The 27806-nt window shown below is 43.0% G+C and overlaps 1 protein-coding gene across 7 annotated transcripts in view; it reads left to right on the forward strand.

Annotated features, from left to right (window-relative positions):
* The window catches only part of ICA1L (islet cell autoantigen 1 like), a 65810-nt gene that overhangs the window by 26265 nt on the left and 11739 nt on the right, over positions 1 to 27806 (forward strand). For 5 of the 7 annotated variants that reach the window (XM_020810328.3, XM_072978656.2, XM_072978652.2 and 2 more), the window contains 4 exons: positions 6592 to 6717; positions 9053 to 9151; positions 10340 to 10413; positions 20289 to 20329. In XM_020810328.3, coding sequence (XP_020665987.3) covers positions 6592 to 6717; positions 9053 to 9151; positions 10340 to 10413; positions 20289 to 20329 — 340 coding nt within the window. Of the gene's footprint in view, positions 1 to 6591; positions 6718 to 7852; positions 7992 to 9052; positions 9152 to 10339; positions 10414 to 11236; positions 11509 to 20288; positions 20330 to 27806 lie in introns of those variants that run through there. The other 2 variants (XM_072978661.2, XM_072978670.2) reach the window with 2 other exon arrangements.

The following is a 27806-nucleotide window of genomic DNA, read 5'->3' on the forward strand; positions in this document are numbered from 1 at the left end:
TTCACAAATTTCATCTTCACGGATATGTCTCAGCGCATCATGTTCAGCACCTACTCAGCCTCATGGCCTCAACAACGTCAGCATTAACACATGTACGCCTAAAGATGGGCTCCCTACAAGCATTATTTCTGCACTTATTTGACCCTTTTCAAGACAGCCCAAGGAAAAGATTACTATTTACCCCGGAACTAGCAAAGCAATTGCAATGGTGGTCTTTCAGGCCGCATCTACTAATTGGCCATTCCTTTTGACCTCTACAGCTGTGTGTTCAAGTCACAACAGATGCCACTCCCACAGGATGGGGGGCACACTGCGAGCATCACAAGATCCATGCCCTATGGTCTCGTCAGGACAGATTTATTATTTATTTATTTTATTTATATCCCGCCTATCTGGTCGGTTAAGACCACTCTAGGCGGCACATCAGTCACCTCGAAATGATGGCAGTTATAAAGGCATTCAGAGTGTTCCTCCCACTGATACAGGGTCGTGGTGTACAAATAATCACTGACAACACCACGGCCATGTTCTATATCAACAAACAGGGAGGAACGAGGTCCATGTCCCTCCTCTACCTATCTGTGCATTTGTGGGAATGGAGTTACTTTCACCATGTCTTCCCAATAGCTCTACACATATCAACAAGCGACAATCAACTTGCAGGCAAACTGAGTTGCTTGACAGGACAGTCCCACGAATGGGAGCTGAACAAGGACGTCTTTCAAATGCTTTGCAACCGGTGGCATCTATCCTACATAGACATGTTTGCAACAAGCATCAACAAGAAGTGTGCGAAGTATGCATCTCGTGCAGGCAGAGGTGCACACTCCCTTGGGGAAGTGTTCATGATTCCATGGGAAGGACATCTGCTATACCTTTTTCCCCCAATCCCACTAATCCAAAGGACTCTGGTCAGGGTGAGGCAGCTACAAGTGCAGGCCATCTTCATTGCACCACGGTGGCCTCATCAACCCTGGTTTTCCACCCTCAGGGAAATGGCTGTGGATGTCCTCAGATTGCCAATGTTGCCACACCTTCTAACTCAAAATGCAGGCAATATCCTACATCCGGATCTGCAGTCTCCGCACTTCACGACTTGGAAAATTTGCCATCAATCCAGGAGGTTTTAGACGAAGCTAGAAAACCATCTGCTAACCTCCTCTACAAATATAAATGGAATAATTTCCTTAAATTCGCTGAATCAAGGCAGTTACAGGCATCTCCTGTCTCTCTTCAAACCATGCTCACGTATTTGCATTACTTAATTGATTCTGGATTGGCACTATCCACTCTTAAAGTTTATATTTCAGCCATAGTCTCATTTCAGCCTAGAGACTCTGATTCAGCGTGACTTTTTTTCTCATCCGATACTTAAATCATTTTTGAAAGGACTTTCAAACATTCGTCCTCCTGTTAAACCTCCAGTACCCCAATGGTCTCTTACACTTGTATTATGTGTGCTTACGCGCCACCCATTTGAGCCTATGGCAGCTTGTGACATGCGTTTGCTGTCATTCAAGACATTGTTCCTATTTGCTGTTACGTCTGCTAGAAGAGCAAGTGAGTTGGCAGCTCTGAGATCAGACACTCCTTACCTGCAATTCTTCAAAGACAAAGTTATGTTATATCCAGATGTTTCCTTTTTGCCTAAAGTTGTTTCTGATTTTCACCTTAATCAACCCTTATCGTTACCAACATTGTTTCCTCAACCCTCCTTGGATATTGAACGCATGCTCCATTCTCTGGACGTTTGAACAGCCTTGGCCTATTATACCTCTAGGACAAAATGTTTCTGTGCTGCTCCAAGGCTTTTCCTCTGTTTCCAAGGACCGCACAAGGGTTTACCTGCTTCATCCTGTACCATATCTAGATGGCTTGTCTCCACGATTGCTCTGGCTTACGAACTGCAAGGCAAAACTGTCCCAGTAGGTCTGAAAGGACATTCCACTAGGGCTGTAACAACATCTACAGCTTTGCTCCGTGGTGTGGACATTTCCGACATCTGCAGAGCGTCCACCTGGTCTACTGCGTCCACCTTTGTGATGCACTGCTTTGACAGGGCAGTTTTGCCATCTGTTCTGCAGTGATGGCCCTCCTTCCAGTAAGTGAGCTTGCTAGTTACCCAATTGTGTGCATTCACAGAGGCCACGAAGAAGAAAGACAGATTACTTGTCTGTAACCATGATTCTTCAAGTGGACATCTGTGAATTCACACACACCACCGGCCTCCTCACTATCCGTCACTGATTATGTATATGTTAAGCTCAGGCTATTGTGGCGAATAAACGGAACTGAAGGCTGAGGCAGGTGGAGCATGCGCAATAGGGGCAATTCTAAACTTTGTTACTTTTTTTAGAAAAGCTCTAGAACAGTGGTGTCGAACTGTGGCCCTCCAGATGTTCTTGGACTTCAACTCCCAGAAGCCTTCACCACCACCTCTGCTGGCCAGGATTTCTGGGAGTTGAAGGCCAAGAACATCTGGAGGGCCACAGTTTGACACCACTGCTCTAGAAGATTACGAGAAGACCAGCACCGGCGCTGTCAAACCCAATTTTGTGAATTCACAGAGGTCTACTTGAAGAACCATGGTTATAGGTAAGTAACCTGTTTTATGCTATATATCTGTGAAGATTCTCAGTCATCCAGGTGAGGTTATCTGGAAGTGGAGTCATAGCAACTGGACTTCTTTCTTACTAGGTTGAAACATTTTGCTATTCATCCAAGTAGCTTCTTCAGACTGAAGGAGCTACTTGGATGAGTAGAGAAATGTTTCAACCTAATAAGGAAGAAGTCCAGTTGCTATGACTCCATTTCTAGATATACGTGCTATTCTATTTTTTTAAATTTGACTTTAAGGTGCAATCAGGGAGAAGGAGAAGCAACGAGCAGCAAGAACAGGGGAATTTCCAGGGCTCTGGATTCCCCTGGGTTTTACTCCGAGTCAGAGACCCCCCCCGGAGAAGGGGGGCAAGTTCCACAGGAGAGTGGGGCTTGTTAGCAAGTGGGGGCCTTGGAACCACCGAATTTCAGATGGCAGTCTGTTTTTTGGAAGAGTTCCCTTCCTACACGCAATCTGTCTCGTGAAGTCGCCACGACGGTGAGTTAGCTGCTCGGAATGGGGAGGTTTTGAAATTTATTATCTGACTACAGAACAGAGATTAAAGATCTGCTGCTAAGGTACAGCAAGTAAAAGACCAAATCTGCTATTTGAAAGCTGATAAGAAGGAGATCTCAAGCGGCATAAACTTGTAGATGCCTGTAACATCGGAGTTTTCTTTACTATGCCACAGTTCAGAAACAAAACCAACTTGCTCTTTTTCTCTCTTAACCCTTCCTCCCAGAGAAACTGGCTCTTCATAAATCTATAAAGTCAGGACTTAAGAACCCTAAATAACTCTGTATGATTTAATCTACGTGACTCTGTATCTGACTACAAGGTGATCTGTAAATCAAATAACATTAATGGATTCCCCCCTCGTAAGACTTTAAGTGTGGGAAATTTGAGTAACTAATCTGCTGACTGCTACAGCCATGGAAGGTGGGGGAGAATTATCATCACAACTGGCAATGATTCATATCAAGGAACTTCTTCAAGAATGTCAAAGGAACATAATTAATCATTTGAAAATGCAAATTGATGAGTGCAGAATGGACCTGAAAGTGACTTTTTCTGCTTTACACAAAAAGATCGAAAGCAAGGAGAAACTGCTTAACCAAATCTTTAATGAACAGTCTTCAATGCCGGAGAAACAGCCAGAGCCAAAGAGAAAGCAGAAACCAGAAGAGAAACCAGAGCCAAAGAGAAAGAAGAAAAAGACTCCTCTTTTTCAAAGGATGACTAAAAAAGACAAAAGGGGGGCAGGGAAAGGAGAATGTTTCTTAAGACTGTTCCGAAAAGCAAGAATCTAGAGGGGGAGGGATGGGCAAAGCTGAGGGCAGCAATATGTTGCTCCAAAACCAGAATACTGACTACATTGGGATCAAATTAGTCAATCACATAGAAAATGTTTTTAAAAAATATTATAGATGGCATTTCAAAACTGGAAAACGCTTGTTTGTGAGGCATGTATATTGAGACATTAAATATGTATGACCATAACACTGACAATGTTGACAAGATTAGAGAGCCAATCCTGGTTTGATGACACTAGAGCTGATAAATAGAAACCAGAAAGAAGGAAGTTACTTGCTGAATAAATAATAGAAGTCACTTGGTTTAAGATAGCTATAGCGAATATATAATTGATATATAAAGCAACATGACTAACATACTATAAGCAAATTTGGCCTGATATGAAATTTAAGGTTAGACAACCGTATGTGATTTATAAACTTTAGAAATGATGATGACAATATTGGATGTTTTGTTTTAAGGTATGTATATGGAAATATCAAATATGTGTGAACCATAAGAATGATTATGCTAAGAATGGAGATCATCGAGGAATGAATAGGCCTGTGAGGATATTATGATGGATATGATGAGAGACAGATGGATGGAAATGCAGATGAGAGAATTAAAAAAAATATTATAAATTTATGATGTTTAGATGCTTAATTAGATATTTAAAATAGTGATGTGGAATATAACATGTGCAGATGCACATGGATATATTATTTCTGTAGTCAGAATCTATATAATAGATAAGCTGGTATGAGAAATACCTCTCCGCCTATATGTTTGTTTTGTTAGTCTTCTATGTTTTGTTAGTTTCATGTGTTATTGTTTCGTAGGTTTTGTAGGTATTTCTGTTGTTGTTTGTTGTAGATATGTATGTCATAAAAATAATAAAATACTTTAAAAAAACGTTTCAACCTAATAAGGAAGAAGTCCAGTTGCTATGACTCCACTTCCAGATATACTTGCTATTCTGTTTTTTGAAATTTGACTTTAAGGTGCAATCAGATGTCAGGAAGGGCATGTGTCTGCACCAGAAAGGATCACTTTGTAGGGAGCAGTCTCCCTTAAAGCAAACCTTGTTGGGAAATTGCTCTAGTTTAGCCATGAAGAGAGTGCAATTCCCCATACAGTGCTGCCTCGACTTACAAACGCCCCTACCTACAAACATTTCGACTTACAAACAGCTCTGCTCACAAAATTTTGCTTCAACTTGCGAGTGGAGTTTTGACCTAAGAAGAAAAAGGCGGGAAATTCAAACTGTTGGTGGTGAAGAGGCTGTTTCTTTGTAGCTCTTTCGCCCCAATGGTTAGAGAAGGGAGTCAGGGAACTTTTTTACTCCTGCAGTGCAGGAGGAGGGAGAGGCGGGGGCGGCTCCGGATCGCTGCTGGGTGCAGAAAACTGGTGTGCTTCCTGCCCATCTCTGGTGCTGGTCTACTCATGAGTAATGCCCACAAAAGATATGAGTCTACTCATGAATAAGGGCAGTCAAAGGTCCTGGGTTGAGCTGAAGGGCTCCTCCGTGGATGGGGCGTGCGGCAGCAGTGCAGGAGGAGGTTCCCCCGCCAGGGAGTGAGTGCCGTTGGAGGAGGCTTCGGTCTGCCTGATAAGGTGCTGCTTTTTCCTTTTTAGAAACTTCTGGGTGGGTTTTGCAGGGTGGCTTTCAGCTGAGGGGGGTTATGTTTCTGTGCTGTGTTATTTTTGCAGTCCCAGCGTGGGAATTGCTCAGTGTTTATTTTTGGGTTTTGGTGTTTATTTTTGTTTTGTTTTTTGCAGCTTCCAGGGCTTGCTCTGTTTATTTTTGGTTGTTTTTTTTTTAACCCCAGCACCTTCCGATGGGGCTTTCTTTGTGCTTTTTTTGGGGGGGGGTATTTTTTGAAATGCTGGAACGGATTAATCCCGTTCCCATGCATTTCAATAGGAAATGGTGCTTTGACTTACAAGCATTTTGACATAAGAACACCATTCCGATATGGATTAAGATTGTAAGTCGAGGCACCACTGTACATCGTGTAATTGCCAGCTAATAGATCACACTGGACAGCTCCACAAACAGTACAAAATGCATTCTATTTCTCTGTGTGATCACACCTTTAGTTATGTCCTTATTAATCAAAAAAGTAATAGGCACTTATGTTATTTGTAGTGACTTACTTTACACTCTGGAAGAAGCCAATTTTGTTTGGTTTATTTAGCGCAAATTCTGGCACAAGAGTTGTTGGGTCCTCTGACTTGTCCTGTGTATCATCTTGTGCAGGGGCGAGCAATTAATTTCTATAGGGGGCCACATGAAAAATCTGAACCGTGTTTGGGGGCCAAACCAACTTTACTTAGAAATAAAATGAAACAGTGATGTTATGATTGTTTTTATTTTAAACTTGTTAATCTTCACAAATACTAAAGAGTTTTTTGTGGTATGTTAAAGATAAGCAACTGATCAACTTTAGACAAAAAGCTATAAATGGTTTTGATGTTCAACTTGAGCAAGTCCTTGAACACCGGACTGGAGTGACGACCAGCGGGCCGGACAGGAGTGGCTTGTGGGGTGTATGTGGCCTTCGGGCCGCAATTTGCCCAGGTCTGATCGTGTATGATTGAGCTTCCAGCTAATATAAATAGATTGGTTTGTAGATAATAGTTTCCTAAAGAGATTTTACAAAGCTTTTATAAATTACAGGTTTTCATTGTTCTAGGTGCAGGGGCAAGTAAGAAACACCAAAACCCAGTTTGATAAGCTAAAAGTGGATGTTTGTCAGAAGGTGGACCTCCTTGGAACCAGCCGCTGTAATATGCTGTCACACTGTCTTGCAGTTTATCAGGTATCAGCTCGTTTCTTGGACTGCATAAGTACTTCTATATGGTTAACAAATGCTCTGTTGAGTTGAATGTCCTAGATCAGTGGTCCCCAATCTTGGGTAACCCAGGTGTTCTTGGACTGCAATTCACATAAACCCTAGCTAGCACAGCTGTTGGTGAAGGCTTCTAAGAATTGTAGTCTGAGAACACCTGGGTTTCCCAAGGTTGGGAACTACAGTCTAGATCATTGGTTCTTAACCTTTGTTACTCAGGTGTTTTTGAACTGCAACTCCCAGAAACCCCAGCCAGCACAGCTGATGGTGAAGGCTTCTGGGAATTGCAGTCCAAAACTCCTGAGTAACCCAAGGTTAAGAACCAGTGATCTAGACCAATGGTCCCCAAACTTTTTCAACTTGCAGCTCCCTTTACTTACTGCAGATCCCCAATACAAAATCTTGGGTGGGGTGGGGGGAGAAGGGAAGGGGAAGCCTAGCCAGAGTAGTACTTTGCAACCTTGGGCTTCTGGGAGTTGCAGTCCAAGAACAACTGTGCTACCCAAGGCTGGGAACCACTGATATATAATAAGGCTCACAATGTTCAGTAGGTCTTACTTTGAGTAAAATGAGCATGGGATTATATGCAGCGAAACCTTGTGCACATTTACTCAAGAAATAAGCCCACTGCATCCAGTGGAACCTGTTTTCAGGCACATGTCCAACTATTGCATTTCTAAATGTACACTAAGAAGGTCTCACTGAATACGGGGGAGGGGGGCTTACCTCCAATAAATATGCTTAAGACTGCTTTAAGTCTATTCCTTGGTTTTTCTCAATTTCTCATCCAGGTAATGGAAAAGTTCCTTTCAGACCACTTAAAAAAGTGGCAGGAAAGGCCATGTAGTCCAATCCAAAGCCGAGAGTGATATCTTTATTAGACCCCTAAAATAACACAAGCAAAAGCTGATTTTTAGCTCTGCAGGAGCTCAGGCAGGATCTTACAGAGCTAATGGTGGAACAAAAGAAACCTAAAAGATCCTAAATTCATGGCCAGATGTGCAGGCCACAACTTTCTGACACCCTTTGGAATATTAATTCCAAAGAATAATATCTCCTTCCCACATCCCCAACCTTCCTTCCCTTTTTCAAATTTCTCCTTCAGGGCCTGCAATCCTGTTTACCTTTGTGGAAGAATACTGTAAGCCTTCCTGAAAACTCAGTCACGCCTTCTGCCAAGGACACACACACAGGATTAGGCTGACACAGACCTCCTCCCTCCTCCCCAGCCCCTTCTTCCCCCACTTCCATTCCCTTCCGGGTCCCTGGATGTAACACTGCCAGTGGCGGTGGAGGAGGTAGGCAGTCTGGGCTTCTTGAGGTCTTCTGGGCAAGAGGGAGATGGCATAGGATGGTGAAGGCAGTGGTACTAAGAGGAGAAAGAGCAGGTGGAGTGAAAGTTCCAGATTGTATTAGCCTCTACAGCTCGCATAATACATAACATTGATGTAATCAACTGGTGGCAGATGAAAGACACGTAGCTTGTGCCCTGTGTTTGGTGAAACAATCAAGGGACAGGCGGAAATGTGGCATCAGATCCAGAAAATTCAGGATGGTGACTGGCCAACATTCTCCTATTGCTCTGTACTAGAGATTATTGTGCACAATGTCTATTTTTGCATCTGCATCTGATTGCTATTTTATTAATTTTACCTTCAGATAATATAGTTTTCTGTTCAGAGTCTTGTGTAGGCTTGTCACAGTCACATAGATCTTCCTAAAAATCACAATCATTGTTAAGGTCTATCCCCATTTTAAGATGTCAGTGTTTTTCCATACATTGATGAGCAGCTCCACGTGGCAACTTTTCCACCAGTATCTTGAGGCTGTGCTTCCTTGGAGTTCTGGGAGAATATATCGGTACAGAAATATCTTGTCTGATACACAGTCAAAAATTTATACAAATCTCTATGTGAATTTTGTTTTTTTAAAAGTCGGTATTGTGGAAAAATTAAGTTTAATTTTTATCATCTTGATCCACTGTTTGTCTGTTATTGTTTAATTTTCAGTTTGTTAGCCACCCAGAATAATGCATTGCACTAATGAGGCAGTATATGATAGATAGATAGGTAGATAGGTAGATACGGTAGATACGGTAGATAGACAGGCAGGCAGGCAGACAGACAGATAGAGCAATTAATATAGATTCATTCATTCATCCATAATTTAAACAGTTCAACATTTTACTCATGTTTAATATACTGGCTGATGTAAGCATGTAGCAAAATAATGACATATTTCTTTCTTACGGATACATTTAAAAGTATAACCTTTCTGTACATGTGCATTACTTTGCTTACCTTAGATGACATTTCTGCACTTCTGTGAGAAGACTGCTCAAAAGATGTCTGAAATTAAAGAAGGCTTTGCAAGTTTGCAGCCATCTTATTCTAATACATCTGAGGTGAAGACATTTCTTTTAGTTTTTAACAAAAATATCAGCTGCAGAAAAGAAATATGCTGAAGTTTGCTGGCTGCCTTGAGACCATCACTGTGTTTCCACATGTATAGTCAGTTTATCGTAAAATGTACTTTGGTGTATCTATCACAGCAGCATATTCTATGCTATCAGTGCAGACATGTATGCCAGATTTTCAGGTTTGTACATAAAACCTCATGGACCCAAATGTCATATTTTTGGAGGCACACGAGCAAATCAGCAGTAAATTTTTATGAAAAGAGCATAATCCTGCTTGGCTGGAAGTAAAACTAACTATGGTGCTATTTGCTCTCATTTTTAGTGACTGTTGACTGTTGAGTAGATAGCGTCCTTATCTCCAAGAGAACTTATTCTAGTTTTCAGGGGTATCCTTCCTATTAACTCTCTACTGAAATAAATGTAGCCTCAAAAAGAAATAATGCTGAATGTTGTGTAACCAACTTATAGGGATATTAGCAGAGGGTGGATGGGCAGAGCCACTGTAGCTGTAGCAATAGCAAAAAGCAGAAGGGTTGAGGACTCTAGTGAAATGGAACTGGTAGGTACATTTGTGTTTTTCATTGTTATCAATGCATGCGGAGGGCCCAATCTTGTTCTTACTGCCTCTGCTACAGTGGGTGCTGTGGCATTGTTTTTGTGTACATACTGAGATAGTCTGGTGCTATGGCCATACTCCTTAATTGGTTAGAATAGTTTGGTTCCCTCCATGTTGTGAGACTGGTAGGCAACAACAGTGTTGCCATAAGGTATGACTGGCATTCATGCAGTATTTCCCTCCCTGTCATATTTTACCCTAATGTTCTGCACTGACCTTTTATTAGATATGATAGCCATTCCATCATTGTGGTCATAGCAAATCTACAGACCAAGCATAATTGTGGAATAGAATTGTTCTAAACATTCTTCAAGACAATTTCATATCTAAGAAAGTCTAATTAAGAATGAGAAGGACTTCTTTCTTGCCATTCAAAAGATAAGGCAATAAGAATACTGTACTGCCTTTAGTTTTCAGAGATCAAATTTAAATATTCTGGATCAGCAGTACCTTCATTTAGTTATCAGGATAAGAATATATAGTCTTGTTAGAATGATCAAGTTTAAAACAAACATTTACCCTGTGTTTGGTAATAACACTTTTATGAACTTTTGTAGAAGCTTACTAAGCAAACTGTTGGAGAAAACCAGGAGAATACCACGGGAGCTGCTACCATATCAAACACGGACAAGTAAGTCTTCTTGATTTAAAATTTCAATGAACAGAATGCCCCAAACTAATTATGAGAGGCATCCTTTGCACATCACTTGGGGGTGCAGCATCCAAGGAGAGACTGCTGCCTGGCCACCATAACCTACTGTATACACACTTTCCATATATGCCCAACAACACAGTGAGCAATATGCAGTATTAGCTGTCCTAAACCAGAATACAATACACATGCCTTCCTTCTGCTACTACTTTGCAATCAGTCTGTCATGCAAGAGAGTTTTATATGTAGTGGAGGGGAACATCCTGTACCATAGGTTGTCCCTCTTATTTGCTTCAACAGCTAGGAGAAAAACAGTTGTATGTATCGGAAGTGATTGGGTGCAACTCATATCTTTACATGGAAATCAGTAGAGAGATGGGAACTATGATGACCTTCCTTTAACTTACGTTGTTAGTTTTAGGGTTGCTGATATAGGCTGGATTACTTCCTGTATCTCTCTCCCACTTCTTCTCTTTCAGTTTTCTTCCTATTCTCATCAGAGATTGACTTGAAGATGATTGCTCTCTTTCATTAGGCAGCATCCAGCTCAGTCATGCATTGTTTTCTCCTACCTGTTGAAGGAAAGGTAAAGGTAAAGGTTCCCTTTGACAATTTGTCCAGTCATGTCCGACTCTAGGTGGCGGTGCTCATCTCCATTTCCAACCCATAGAGCTAGCGTTTGTCCGCAGACAATCCTCCATGGTCACATGGCCAGCGTGACTAGACATAGAACACTGTTTATCTTCCCACCGAGTACCTATCTACTCACATTTTTGCATTTTGCATGCTTTCAAACCGCTAGGTTGGCAGGAGCTGGGACAAGCGACAGGGGCACATTCCGTCGTGTGGATTCGATCTTACAACTTCAGGTCTTCTGACCTTGCAGCACAGAGGCTTCAGTGGTTTAACCCGTCTAGCGGGCACCCTGTAGCCTCTGTTAACTCAGGCCTCCAGGAGTGCTCACTACTCTTCCTCTTCAACTGATGCCACCAATTATAATCAATATTTAAAAAGGACAAGTGTTTCTTCCAAAACAAAACTTGTTTATTGATATAATAAAACAAAATGAGTAAATCAGAGGTAGGTAATCAAGTTGTAAATCACTGTTTCTCATTCATTAAATCACACAGACTTTTCCCTCATTGACTATTTTGGCTCACAGGCCTTCAAACATGCTCATCACTAACTCTCAATCTAACAATCTATCAATCTCTCCATCTCCCCCTCTCTCACACACCTCACACCCCTTTTATATTTCTACTCCTCCCCCTTCTGCACCACCCTCCGTCCCCTCATTGGCTGATGTTCCACTGCCTAGCTGTGACGGACAGGTGAGAGCAGGGCTGTATGTTACAACCCGTAACGCCACCAAGTCCCTCCCACCTGTTGAAGGAAGCAGGGGACAACTCATCATATAAAATGTTATCCTTCCATTATGTAAAATGAGCATCTCTTATCAACCTTCTTATTTCACACCCACTTGGACAGACTACTCATGCTAATCACAGCTGTCAGACCAAGGTGCATGAAGTGTTAAGTACTACCAGGTCTCTGTCACTTGTTGCTGACTGAGATAGAATCAGAGAGACTTCATTCATATCTTGAGGTGGTGTATGAAGAGAGATGGGAAGGAGGATCAGCCATAGAAAATTCCTACAGTCCTTCCTTCTTCATTTGATAAAGATGATCCTTACTGAGGTGAACCTGCCTCTTTCCTTCATTAGTCATGTTCTTGGAAGTCAGTGATAATTTCCCAGTTTCATTTCTGTTGCTCATGATTATTACAGAACAGCTTAAGAAAAGCCATGCTGGATGGATCAGACCAAAGGTCTGTCTAGTACAGCATTCTGTTCCCCTAGAGGGCAAACTCAGTTCTTCCATGAGCAGGAAATGAGTTCAAGCACATCCAACCTTTCCACTCTCCAGCAACTGATAAACAAAAGGAAAATTCCCTCCAATGTTGGGGTGAGGCATCATCATCCTGACTAGTTCCACTGATGGCCTTAACCTCCATATATAATCTCCTAAAGTCATTTAAGGGCAATGAGACAATACAAATAATACCTTATTAAACGCAAAGCTCTCTTAAGAGGGAAATACTGTACTTTCTTTTTCCTAACACAAACTTTCCACAAGCCCCATTTGGCCAATTAGCTTATCTTTGTTTTTTGTTTTTATTTAATTGGAAAGTGGGAAATAGCATGGGCTTGTTTTCATGTCTGATTTCTTAGGCAGTAGCTCTTAAAGATGTGCATGTCTGGAAGGCCAGTGTACGAGGGAAATATGCATTTCCCTTAACCAGTAATCTGATGCTAAACTGGCAGCTGTCACAATATTTTATGGCAGTAAATTCCACAGATAACCTATACATTGTATGAAGAAGTAATGTTCTTCTTTGTGGCCTCTGTGAATGCACACATATGGGTATTGTCTTCACCTGTGCTGACCCTCTCGGAAGATTCTAGAGCTAAAAGTAACAATTTGTGATCCTCCACGAGGTATATGCTTCTCCCACCCACCATCTTCCCCAGTTCCTTTTTTCCGCCGAGCTGAACAGTTCTCCAGAAAGATAGAGCTCTTTTCCATTGCCTTTTGGCTGCTTTTACAGACTCTTTTGAGCTTTCATTTTTGTTTATTGCCTAGTTAGTGATCCTCCGCGTTCTTTGTTTGCCTAATTGACACCCCGCTGTTTTATTCCCCTTCCTTTCCTCCCTTCCCCTCCCCCCCGTCCCCCTCTTATGGCCTCTCCAGCACCTTTTAAACACGTACTACTTGTGTGAATAAAATTGCACTCTCCAATGGCCACAACCAGTGCCTTTTTTCTTTGGGTGAAGAACATCTGACCCATTCGTGCCCTGCCTGCAAAAACCTAACCAGGCTGGCAGTAAAGCAGAGATTGCAAAGACTTCGGTCTTATCTCTGGCAAACAGCCATGAATCCTCCTGCACCATCTTCAGAGGCAGTAAGATCCCCTATCCCCTTCATGGATAGACTCCCGGCTGGCCAAACTGCCTCTGATTCCACCACGTCTGTGCTACCAGTTAAGGATATTGTTGAGAAAGCGAAACCGTCTGGTAAGCACAAGTTATCCTCCTTTGACAAAGCTCGATCGCACGATCCAATCTCAAAGAAGAAATCAAAGCCCATTACTAAAAAAACCTAGGAGGGATAAATCTCTACACATCGAGCCACCTCAGCTTTCTCTACTCTCCCCTGTTCTCGAGGAGTCTTCTAGAGAAGCCCATGATTTTGCTTCAGAAGGGGAAGAACCCCATGAGAACGCGGCCCCCTCCACGATGCAGCTTCAAACCCCGAACATTGGCCTCATTGTGGCTGCGCCACAGTCCAGCCTGGCCTCGGCCCATTCCAACCCTGATTCAGGTCGGGCAGCTGAAAGTTCAGCATCTGATCCCGAGATTCCCCCTTCTCCTCCGAGAAAGAGAACGGAGAAAAGAAAGCACCTCTCCCCATTGAGGTCCGTGATATCGCAGGGCGATTATTTTCCTTTCCCGATGATGCCACACCAGTGCTTTGATCCCTATATCTGACAAACTCTTTATGAACAGTACCATGCCGATCAGCCTAAACGGCCTCGAATGACACCGGACCATTCCCAGGTCACTCCTGCTAAAGACCCACTTTGGCTCCATAAATCCACTTCTGCCCCTGCGGCTTCGATATCACCCAAACGCCCCTCTGCTCCCTCTAAGTCAGCTTCACTATCTAAGAAGCAAGACAAGGCTCACAAAGCCCAACCCTCACACTCCGCTCCACCTGAACTGGACTCACTACCATCTCAGGACCCATTTGCGCTCCTGCCAACTCAACAACATCATGCTCCCTTGACAAGAGGGTTTTGCACAGTCGGACTATCCTTCATCCCCTGGCTCCCCTGCATCCTCAGATGCACAGCATTCTGATTCTTCTCACAAGCCAGACTTGCCTACTCTACCTCCGGATACAAGGGACAGCCACCCCTCTTCTTCTTCGGACGATTTCTCCTCTTATTCTCCTCTCATCTCCCAGATGGTCCAGGCTCTACACCTTGACACCGAGGAGCCACCGTCGACTGATGCCGACCCCATGTTTGATGATATCAACCAAGAACGGTCCATACTTCTGAGTCTTGCCTTTAACAAGTCTATTCTCAAGCTTATTAAGGACACTTGGGGCAAACCCCCTTCTACCATGCAGATTTCCCGTCGTACTGATGGTCTCTACAGGACACATGGCATCGACATAGATTTTCTCAATAAGCATCCAGTACCTAATTCTATTATTGTTGAGTCCAGTCAGGCTCAAGGATACACCAAGTCTAAACCGACTCCTGCCAACAAGGAAGGTAGAAAGATCGACACCCTAGAGAGGCGGATCTATTCCTTAAAATCCTTCTTCCTTAGGAATATAAGCTACCAGGCGGTTATGGGCACTTTTCAGCTATACCTATGGAATAAGGTTCTCCTTCTTTTAGAGGCAGCCCCAGAACCTACGAAGACCGATCTCATTAATATCCATTCGCAAGCAACCACTCTTGCTAAATACCAAAGAATTGCTGCCCGCCACTTCGCTGAAGCTGCTTCCAAAACTCTGGTTACTTCCATATCCATTCGATGCCAAGCATGGCTCAGGTCCTCTACAATCTCTGATGACACCAAGGCTAGGATTGAGAACTTACCATTTGATGGTACCGGCCTCTTTAATCAAACGACCAATGATACCATGGAGGACTTTCATAAAAAATGTAAGACAGCGCGGTCATACTCCACTCGGCCAACTACCTCCTTTCAGAGACCTTTCTACCATCCGGGTCAGTTTTACCCCAGACAATACCAAAACCAGAGATTTCAACCTTACAAGCAGTACCGTCCTCAGCAAACTGACAGGACTCTTCCAACTCCCCAACCTCTGATGGCATCATACCAACCTCAAAACCAACCCAGACAATGAGAATCCTTTCGTAAAGGACAAGAGGGTAAACAATATTGACAATCACTTCCATGCCTCTTCCCTGCTGTTTTTCCTTCGTCACGATACCATACTAGATTAGCCCCATTCTTCCATCGCTGGCAAGCTATCACGTTGGACAGATGGGTTCAATCCATAGTGGCATCTGGCTACTTAATAGAATTTTCTGAGTTGCCCCCTCTTGGGCTCATACGTTCCACTCTTTACTCCTCTCCCCTCCAGGGTGAGGTCACTAAACTTTTCCAGAAGCATGCCATTCTCCCGGTTCCAACCTCAGACTGGCACAACAGTTTCTATTCAAAGTACTTTACAGTCCCTAAGAAAGATGAAGGACTCCGTCCCATCCTTGATCTCACCCATCTCAATCAATTCATCTCTCCCCGCAAATTTCGGATGCTCATGCTGGACTCTATTGTTCCTTTGCTTTCACAGGGAGACTGGTTCATCATTATCGATTTGCAGGACTCCTATTTCCATGTCTCCACCCACCCTGACCATCAAAAATTCCTCAGATTTCACTTCAACAACACCGGTTTCCAATACTGTACCCTCCCCTTTGGACTCTCTACCGCCCCCAGAACCTTCACCAAGTGCATGCCCCGATCACCGCCTTCCTTTGTCTCCAGGGAATAAACATCTACCTCTACATCGACGATTGGCTCATTGTGGCGGCATCATACCATGACGCCATACAGGCACGAGACACAATGCTTCACACTCTCTGAAGTCTTGGTCTTAAGATCAACATCAAAAAATCCCATTTAATTCCAAAACAAACAGCAAAGTTCATTGGCATAGAACTTTCAAAGTTCTATGCAAAGTTCATTGGCACTTTGCGCCAGAGCATTCCTGTCCCTAGAACGAATCAGGAAAATACAAAAAGCCATTCATCCGTTCCAGTTTCAACACTCTGTCTCAGCGCACCACACCCTACACCTCCTCGGTCTCATGGCCTCGACGACATCCGTAGTCCAACATGCCAGACTCAAGATGAGATCTTTACAGGCATGGTTTCTGTCCCTGTTCAACCCAATGACAGACCCCCCCCCCATCGTTACCACTAACTGTAACACCGGAACTAGCCACCCAGCTCGCCTGGACTTACCCGCAAAACCTCCTCATCGGCAGACCTTTCTCCCCCTTGCGACTGATGATACAGGTCACAACCAACACCAGCCCCACAGGCTGGGGAGCCCACTGCCGTTAGCACACTGTCCACGGACTATGGTCAAAACAAGAACTAACACTTCACATAAACCATCTGGATCTGTTAGCAATCATCAGAGCATTTCACACCTTTCTTCCTCTCATCAAGGGACAGGTGGTGCAGCTGGCAACAGACACCACTGCACTTTACTATGTCAACAAGCAGGGTGGCACCCACTCTCCATCTCTCCTTTACCTAGCTGTCGACCTATGGGAGTGGTGTTATTCCAACCATATCTTCCCTATTGCTGTCCACATCTCTACCGACGACAACTTCCTAGCCGATCATCTCAGCCGGCTACCAACAAGAACCCACGAGTGGTCCCTGAACGATGCCATATTCCAGCGGCTATGCCTACGGTGGGGCACGCCTTCTATAGACCTTTTTGTGTCCGATGCCAACAGAAAATGCAACTGGTTCTGCTCCAGAACCGGAGTAGACAACACCTTTCTGAGAGACGGATTCATGATGCACTGGTCCCACGACTTCCTTTACCTGTTCCCTCCTTTACCTCTGATCCAGAGGGTAATTATCTGTCTTCGTCAAGACAGGGCAAATATGATTCTAATAGCCCCATATTGGCCCCGCCAACCATGGTTCATTCACCTGGTCTCAATGTCAACAGACATGTTCCGCCTTCCTCTCCGTCCAGATCTCCTCTCGCTCAACCAAGGGCTCATCTATCACCCCGATGTCACCTCCCTCAGCCTAGCAGCCTGGAGGATACTCCTGAAGTAAACCTTCCACTACTCTCCTGTATGAAAACAAATGGAAATCATTCCTGAAATATGCTGCCGACAATAACTTACCTGCTATACCTGTTTCTTCAAAGACCCTACTTACTTACCTCCTTCATCTCTTCAGCTTTGGTCTCTCCCTCTCCACGTTGAAGGTCTACTTATCAGCCATTATGGCTCATCAATCAGATGACTCCCCTTCTTCCAAGTTGTTTTCACATCCAACTGTCAAAAAATTCCTCAAAGGACTCAACAACATTCGTCCCTCACAGCAACGTATCACCCCCTCAATGGTCGTTGCAGGTGGTTCTAAATGTCCTGATGCACCCTCCATTTGAACCAATGGTGTGTATCAACCTAAAGCTACTCACTCTCAAATCGACTTTCCTAGCAGCCATTACCTCGCCCAAGAGGGCCAGCGAGCTTGCAGCTCTTTGAGCTGATCCTCCCTTTATCCAGTTCCACCCTGATAAAGTGACTCTTTACTTCGATGTTTCATTTCTCCCAAAGGTTTTCTCTGACTTCCACCTGAAACAACCCATCATATTACCATCTTTCTTTAAATCTCCATCCTCACGACTGGAACATATGCTCCATAATCTAGATATCAGGCGCACATTAGCCTTCTATGTAGAGAGGACAAAAGTCTTCAGGAAATCCAATAAACTCTTTGTATGTTTTCATGGCCCAAACAAAGGAGCACCAGCCTCCTCACAATCCATAGCACAGTGGATAGTGCAAACTATTTCCTTGGCTTACCAATTGTCTGGGAAATCTCCACCAGAACATTTGACAGCTCACTCGACCAGAGCTCTATCCACCTCCACTGCCTTTCAACGTGGCACAGAGGTTCCTGACATCTGCCGTGCTGCTACCTGGTCCACATGTCCACGTTTGTGAAACACTACCGGCTAGACGTCAGAGCACGCCGTGATTCTGCATTTGGCAGAGCTGTCCTGTCATCTTTCTTACCGTGTAGCTTGTTAGTCACCCATATGTGTGCATTCACGGTGGCCACGAAGAAGAAAAACAGGTTACTTACCTGTAACCATAGTTCTTTGAGTGGTCCTCTGTGAATTCACGCAAGCCACCCATCCTCCCCTCAATCTGTCACGGGTTAATCACATATTCAGTTCTTTCCTCTATACCTGGTGGATGAAATTCAGGAACTGGGGAAGATGGTGGATGGGAGCAGCATATACCTCGTGGAGGAGGATCACACCATAAAATTGTTACTTTTAGCTCTAGAATCCTCCGAGAGAGTCAGCACAGGCGCAGACAATATCCATATGTGTGAATTCACAGAGGACCACTCAAAGAACTATGGTTACAGGTAAGTAACCTTTTTTTTGGTATATTTCACACTAATAACCCCCTCCAACAATTTACTGCAACCACAAGATCCATGTCTTAAATAATAATAAAGCTGGTTCCTTGTTTGTATTTGAGGGACATACAAATTTCAGGTCCTTATTCAACTCAACATCTGAGCTGTATTTCAAAGTTTTGTGCAAATATGGAGATTCAGCAAGTCACCTCTGCTCCCTTCTCCTGACAGGAGGAAAAGTCTCACTTTAAAATAAGATCCATGAAACTCAATCAGGATGTGATGACATTGGTAAATAATGCAGCAAATGCTCTGGGATTGGGACAGTCAAACTGGCATTATTTCCCATTGATTTTATAACATATAGGTCAATGCAAATCGGCCTGAAATTTTTCCATCTGAATCCAAAGTTTTTTCTCTCTGCCACTAGGGCTTTTACTTTTTTGACAAAGTATTTGTATACATTCAGACAGTATAATTGCTTGTGCTCATGCAGAAAGCATCTGACACCACTGAATATTGAATAGAGAGCAATTGTTGAATTAACAAAGAGAGCACAGCAAATTTAAAATTGGTCTTGATCTCTGTTTAAAGTATGGGTTTTAGACCCATCTATGATTCTACACAATTTTCCTTCAGATGGTCTGGTTTCCTTCTCTCTTCCTAATTTTTTTCTTTTTTAAAAAAAGGCTTGGTGCCATTGCTAGGGCACATAGGAGAATGAAGAGAGAGAAAAATTGAGGAGTCAGCAGAAAGTGAGGAGAAAATTGCTAATGAGGATTTCGTCGCAGTTTAAGGTAGTTCTTGTGTAGACATGCCTCCTGCAGATCTGGATGGCCACAGCCACCCCCTCTCTTTCTGCTGATTTCTGTGTAGTTGGCTAAAGTAAATTCACCTGGAGAAACCTGACTTCCCAGGTGGAACTTCCCAGTGGAATCATTTTCATTTTTTCCATTGAGTAGTTGCACCACTGTCATCCATGCCGTGGGGGAGCAGACCGGGTAGGTAGGGCTTGTCAGCCTTGGGAGGCAGCCCATCTAGGAGAAGGAAAACTCTGATTCCAAACCTCCACTGCCATGTGGCTATATCCACTGATGGAAAGGTTTCAGGAGTTAACCTCGAGGCAAAATCCGGAGCCGGAGTCCTGGAGGCAGTTCATGTCATTCTGGCAATTCCTGTGACGTCGCTGGAACCAGTTGTATTGGCTCTTGCCTTTCCGTTGGATTATTTCAGTGATGTGGAGAGGGGGGATTTGTTGCTTGGGTAACAGCCTATCCTCCATATTATTTTACCCAGGCTTTGTGCCCTGGAGAGGACACTCCAGCTTCGCATACAGCGTCAAAACACTAGACGCTGTTCCAAGTCCTCCATACAGAGCACGTTACCATACTCTCTCAAGACTGAAGGATGCTTTTGCCTTTGCCAGTTGCAGCCTCAGTGGGACTTCCTTTTGAGCAGACATGTATTTGATTACACTGTGTTTTTGCCATTTCCTTATTACAAAACATACCACTACTCACATACAAGAAAAAGCAGGCTCCGGGTCTCAATTGTCTTGATAGCATTTTTGTACTTCCTGTGCCTGACACTTCATGTGTTTCTTTTTTTAACCCTCAAGGCTGATTTTGCTGGATGAAGATAGCTGTGAAACTCAGTTAGGTAAGATGTTTTAAGAGTTATTTTAATCAATATATTTTGCTGGATATTGCTCTGTCATTAATACAAATAGACTAAGTAGATCTACCTGTTAATTTTCTTTATTGGGTTTATGGTATGCAGTTTCATTCCCCGTCCCCACAATAAATGCATATTGAGGTAGTAACCATTATCCTCCTCCCAATATTGAACTGTTTGCTGTGTATAGGCTCAGGTACCTGTTTGTCTATGCACAGGTGTCTGAGAAAATCTGGACAGAAGATATTGTCCTTGAGTCTTGTACCCTATGTTGTTCTGCGCTTTTATTTTATTGTGCATCTTATTAAAAGCTTTATTTGTAAAGAATACAATCCTGCCTCATAGAACTGATTTCTTTAAATTAGAAATTTAAAAACTTTATAACCTTGTAGCAAGAATGGGGAACCAGTTTGGGGTCCCAGATCAGATTCCCACTGCACTGATAAACATCTGACCCATACATGCCAGGTGATGCTGGGGGGGGGGCATGGTTATGGTATGCACACAGCATTCAAGTCTGGGAAGCTTCACCCATATGCCATTTTCAGAAAGGACAGGACACAGAGCAAGCCCCTCATTATTATCTCAGACAAGAGACTGACCATGGACTTCCCAAATCAACAGAGCAAGTAGAGTGACAGGAAACACTCACTTTGGTAGGATATACAGTAATAAGGTAAATCCACCCCATCATTTCCCTATTCCTACTTGCAATAATGAAGGGAGGTGGGGAATGGCCACAGGGTTGCATTTTAGGGGGGCATTCCCAAACTCTTTGTGAATCAGATTGAGACCACTTATAGTCTGGATTAGGCCCACAAGCTGCAAGTTCTCATTTCCTGCTCTAGAGGAAATCAGAAAAATAAATACTGGTTGGGAAACAACTTCTTAATTCCCTCAGCAAGATCAAAATAATACAAAATAAATGCATATGCAGAGTTTTAAAATATTCCAACAGCATCAGGGGATGATGTCCTGGCAATTACATTAGGCCTGAACCTTTCTACCTCCTCCTTCTCTGAAGTCAGTATTTGACCTTGGACTTTTGGGGGCTGCTTAAATTTTTAAAAATGCAAATTAAATGTTAACATTATAGGTAAAAACAAAAATTTAAAAGAGAACAAATAAAAAGTACAAAAACATGGTGACACCTTAAAGACTTTTAAATGTGAGCTTTCGTAGATATTTAATCTTTAAGGCACCACCATATTTTTGTCTTTTTTATTTGTTCTTTTATAATTTTTGTATTTGTATTTTTACCTATAATGCTTGCACAGACTAACATGGCTACCTCTTCTACAACACTTAACGTGAAGAAGCATTTAACATCAGATATCATCCAGCCTTAAAAAGAATAGATAAAAAGAAAAGTAGTGTGCATTAAGTATAAAAAGAATAGTAAAAAGCATGAATATGGTAAACAACATGTACTAAAGCTACACAAAAAGCTGAAATCCTGTTGGTGTAATTTCCACAGTAAAATGCTTCATGATGTCATCAGCCTTATGCCGCAGAACTTACATGAACAGGATTGCAGTCAAAATTTAAGTGAGATAATAGCTATGATTATGGATTTGTTGTTTTACAGTAGTTACAGTCAATCTTCAACTTACGAATGTCCCTACATACGAACTTTTTGATTTACGAACTGCTCCGTTCGCAAAAATTGGCATCAACTTGTGAACAGAGCCTTGACCTATGAATGAAGTTGAGGCTCTGTTCGCAAGTCAGTGCCTTTTTTTGAGAATGGAGCCGTTCGTTGCCTTCCGAGGTCTCAAAGGGCTTTCCACCTGACATTGGAGGAAGCCCTTTGAGAGCTCCGAAGGCAAAAAGGCAGGGAGAAAGGGTGGGAAATTTGAATTTCCAGCCCTGTCTCCCTGCTTTTTTGCCTTCGGAGGTCTCAAAAGGCTTCCTCCAATGTCAGGGGAAAGTCCTTTGAGACCTCTGAAGGTAATTTTTTGAAATGCTGAAATGGATAAATTCTGTTCCCATGCATTTCAATGGAAAATGGTACTTCGACTTACGAACTTTTCAATGTACGAACGCCATTCCAAAACAGATTAAGTTCATAAGTCGAGGTACCACTGTATATGGAATATTTAGTATTTCCATTGAGGCAGAAGAGTGAGTAATTAGAAAAAATGTATTATATATTATTGTATAATTATATATTTTCATATCTCCAGGTAGAACAGAGTGTTCTTTTTGACTGTACCAAATTGCATGCATCAAAACTGCAAAAGAGAACAGAGAGCACATGTAGCATTAAGAAAGTGTATTGCACATTCTGGGCAGTGAGAAATGTCAATGCATTTATATTTTCTCGAGTTTAATATGATAAAACTCAAGAAATGCATAATGTGTTAAATATTATGTTCTTTAAGTGTTATTTGTCATTTTTATGTAGGAAGAGGCCTTATATACAAAGCTAGGTCTTCGATCTATTTAGCTGAGAATTATCAGTTATCCAACTGCGAGCCCCAAAGTTTTGGGCAGGATTCTTCCTGGCCCTTCTCAGAAATCTCTTGTGCTTTGTGCTGCTCTCCAGTCCAAGTACTAACAAGGCCCAGCCCTGCGGTGCTTTCAAAATCAGAAAAGTTTAGATGTGTTCAGGGTGATATGGTGTTTTGTACTTAAATATATATATAATTTTGAACTATATAGTGTAACTAACATATGCATCCCTTCACGGATTGCTACCTTGTTGTGGCAAAGGGGCTTGAGTAATTCAGAGAAGCTATGGGCTATGCCGTGCAGGGACACCCAAGACAGACAGGTCTTAGTGGAGAGTTCTGACTAAACGTAGTCCACCTGGAGCAGGAACTGGCAAGCCACTCCAGTATATTTTCCAAGAAAACCCCATGAACAGAAACAAAAAGCTAACAGATATGATGCTAGAAGACGAGCCCCTCAGGTCAGAAGGCGTCCAACATGCTACTGAGGAAGAGCGGAGGACAAGTACAAGTAGCCCCAGAGCTAAGGAAGTGGTTGGACCAAAGCTGAAAGGACGCTCAGCTGTGGACGTGTATGGAAGTGAAAGGAGAGTCCGATGCTGCAAAGAAAAATACTGCGTAGGAACCTCAAACATAAGATCTATGAACCTTGATAAGCTGGATGTGGTCAAACAGGAGATGGCAAGAATAAACATTGACATCCTGGGTGTCAGTGAACTAAAATGGATGGGAATGGGCAAATTCAGTTCAGAGGATTATCATATAGTAGTACAGTGGTGCCTCGCTTAATGAGCGCACCGTATAATGATGAAATCGCATAGCGATCCGTTTTTTCGGATCGCTAATGCGATCGCTCAACGTTTTTCCAATAGGGGAAAATTCGCTTTGCGAAGACCGGTAAGCGTTTCGCTTACCGATCTTCGCAAAACGAACCCTGACGATCAGCTGTTCGACGGCCAAAATGGCCGCCGGAAGCCTGGAAATGGCCCAAAATGGCTGCGCGCAGCATTTTCGCACCCTCGTTAAGCGAGGCGAGGGCGCGAAAATGGCTGCCGGCCATCCTGAAGCATCGCTGAACGGTGAGTATTTGGCCCATTTGGAACGCATTAAACCATGTTTAATGCGTTCCAATGGAAATCCCTGTCCCGTTCAGAGATGCTTCAGCATAGCGAAGGTTAATCCGGAACGGATTAACCTCGCTATGCGAGGCACCACTGTATAGTAAGCAAGGATCCCATAGAAGAAATGGATTAGCCCTCATAGTCAACAAAAGAGTGGGAAAAGCTATACTGGGATATAATCTCAAAAATGATAGAATGATTTCAATACAAATCCAAGGCAGACCTTTCAACATCACAATAATCCAAGTTTATGCACCAACCACCAATGCTGAAGAGGCTGAAATTGACCAATTCTATGAAGACTTACAACACCTCCTAGAACTGACACTAAAGAAAGATATTCTTCTCATTATAGACTGGAATGCCAAAGTAGGGAGTCAAGAGATAAAGGGAACAACAGGTAAGTTTGGCCTTGGAGTTCAAAATGAAGCAGGGCAAAGGCTAATAGAGTTTTGTCAAGAGAACAAACTGGTCATCACAAACACTCTTTTCCAACAACACAAGAGGCGACTCTACACATGGATATTACAAGATGGGCAATACTGAAATCAGATTGATTGTATTCTCTGCAGCCAAAGATGGAGCTCTATACAGTCAGCAAAAACAAGACCTGGAGCTGATTGTGGCTCTGATCATCAGCTTCTTATAGCAAAACTCAAGCTTAAACTGAAGAAAGTAGGAAAGACCACTGGTCTAGTCAGGTATAATCTAAATCAGATCTCTTATGACTACACAATGGAAGTGAATAACAGATTTAAGGAACTAGATTTGGTGGACAGAGTGTCTGAAAAACTACGGCTGGAGGCTTGTAACATTGTACAGGAGGCAGCAACAAAAACCATCCCAAAGAAAAGGAAATGCAAGAAAGCAAAGTGGCTGTCCAACGAGGCCTTACAAATAGCATAGAAGAGGAGGGAAACAAAATGCATGGGAGATAGGGAAAGTGACAGAAAATTAAATACAGACTTCCAAAGAATAGCAAGGAGAGACAAGAGGGCCTTCTTAAATGAACAGTGCAAAGAAATAGAGGAAAATAAGAGAAAGGGAAAAACCAGAGATCTGCTCAAGAAAATTGGAGCTATTAAAGGAACATTTTGTGCCAAGATGGACATGATAAAGGACAAAACTGGTAGGGGCCTTACAGAAGCAGAAGACATCAAGAAGAAGTGGCAAGAATACACAGAGGAATTATACCAGAAAGATCTGGATGTCCTGGACAACCCAGATAGTGTGGTTGCTGACCTTGAGCCTGATATCCTGGAGAGCAAAGTCAAGTGGGCCTTAGAAAGCATGGCTAAGAACAAGGCCAGTGGAGGTGAGGGCATTCCAGTTGAACTATTTAAAATCTTAAAAGATGATGCTGTTAAGGTGCTACACTCAGAATGCCAGCAAGTTTGGAAAACTCAACAGTGGCCAGAGGATTGGAAAAGATCCGCCTACATCCCAATCCCGAAGAAGGGCAGTGCCAAAGAATGCTCCAAGTACCGAACAATTGCTCTCATTTCACACACTAGCAAGGTTATGCTCAAAATCCTACAAGCTAGGCTTCAGCAGTATGTGGACCAAGAACTCCCAGAAGTACAACCTGGTTCTTCTACGTGGCCTCTGTGAATCCACACAACTGGGTTTAAACTGTGCTTGCTCTGGTTCCTTGGAATATTCTAGAGCTTAAGACAAAAAAACATTAGTAGCGCATTGTTGTCCTACCATGCATGCTCCACCTGCCCCTTCACCTCAGTTCCATTTTTCCTCTGCTATGACTGGAACCTCCTGGCTAGAACTCCCTACTTCTTTGTGTATTTTGTGGTTTCTACATGGACTACCTTGACTATGAATTCTGAATTGTGATTTAAGTTTGCACGTTGTTCCTGGCTTGTTTTTCGGACTGTTATTGATTACCACTTTTCTTTACGGATTGGTCTTGGCGTTTGAGATTATCCTGGCTCAATCTTTGTTATTGATTCCCGCCTTTTTCTTAACGGACTTGTTTTGGCAATTGACATGATTCCTGGCTTGATCCTGGTCTGTTTACCAATTCCCGCCTTCTTTTACAGACTTGTTTAGAAGATATTGGACTGTAAAATCAGTAAGTTTTGAAATACTTCTCCCTGGGAGTTTTGGTTGATTTATGGCCTCTTCAGGACCGTTTAGAGCACTACGTTTCCTGTGCTGCTAAGATACCTCTCACTTACAGGCACCAGTGCTGTCTTTATTGTTTGGGGGAAAAACATCTACCCCATGCCTGTCCTCAGTGCAGAAAACTTTCCAAGCCTGCTCTGTAGCCGCCCAGAGACCTTTGGGTAGTGTGGGCGGCATATAAATTAAAAAAATAAATAAATAGTTGCGTGAACGTAGGCTTCGAGTCTACCTGTGGGAAAAGTCTCTTTCCCCTACCCCAGCCCAAATGGCTACCTCCCATCCGGAACCTTCGGCAGCGTCTCTACAAGTTGCTTCCGCGCTGAGGTCTCTGACAAAGCCCCTTAAGAAGGCATCGAGATCCAGTTTAAAGAAATCTTCAACCTCGACGTCAACTCCTAACATGACAGCTTCAGAGTTGAAGACTAAGAAGAAGTTTCCATAAAACATAAGAAAGACAAGACTTCATCAAAGGATTGACACCATGATTTACCAGCAGTATCGGCATCGTTACCATCCCCAATATTGGAGGAGTCCTTCAGGGACCAACTTGACAACGATTCTATTTCTGATGGCGACACTTCAGTCCATCATTGTACTGTGCAGGCTTCTGGTACCAATACTGAGCCACTCTCTGAGCCCAACACTTGTACAGGCTGAAGTTCCTTCCAGCCGAGACTCTGCCCATTTTAGCCCTGTGTATACCAGGCGGGTGACTGTAGTGAGGCTTTCGAACTCGGATGAATCTTCGTGCCATGCATCTCCCAGAAACAAAGTAGACAAAAGAAAACATACCTCTCAATCTCAACACAGGGAAGTTATTGTTCTGCCTCGAGCCTCATGACGCCACTCACAGACTGACTATGACAGCCCAGTCTATGTAGAAGTCACTCATAGAAAGGTTCACTGTTGGTATCAAGATTATGATTTCGATGTCGAGTCTTGCTACGAGGTCGAAGACTATGCAAGAAACAAAAGTCAAGTATATTTATGCTTCTTCCTCTTCCACGTCTCCCTCACCAGCGAGGCGTCGACGTCAACTGAGTCATGATACCGAAGTTTGGACATCGAAGACCATTAAACATAGGCAGTCACACAGAGACTCCACCAAGCAGACAGAGAAGACAGCTAAGATCAAAATTCTCTCTGACACTCCTTTACCTGTCGCTAAGAATCAATCTACAAATTCACAGCAGTTTACAAAAAATTCTATTTCAACTCAAACATCGAAGAGACGCCATAAGTCGCCTTTGCCTTCTCCTTCGTTTCAAGAAGATTCTTCAGCATCATCTGTTTCGGATGGAGATGAATCATCTTATATAAATGAGGATGCTCCTCCTAATATAAACACACATGATTCAGATGTTGGGGATTTGTGTCCTCCATCCCTTTCTCAAGATTTTACATCTTACTCTCAAATTATATCCAGAATGGCCAAATCACTACAGTTGGATGTCAAGCAGCCACCACCGCCCAAACAAGATCTGGTGTTTGAGGACATTAACCAAGAAAAAACTCATCCCCTAAGCCTTGCCTTTATCCCAGCCATGATGGACACTATTAAAGAAGTTTGGACCTTACCTTCGTCATCAATACAAATTTCAAGGAGTATGGAAGGCCATTACAGAACACACAGAGACGACACATTATTTCTCTCAAAACACCCATCTCCTAAATCCATTATTGTTCAAGCAAACTTGTCCAGAACAGAGGGCATGTCTAAGGTCACCCCCACCAATCACGAAGGGAGAA

Source organism: Pogona vitticeps, chromosome 1 (genome assembly GCF_051106095.1).
Source record: "Pogona vitticeps strain Pit_001003342236 chromosome 1, PviZW2.1, whole genome shotgun sequence".
Lineage (NCBI taxonomy): Eukaryota > Metazoa > Chordata > Lepidosauria > Squamata > Agamidae > Pogona > Pogona vitticeps.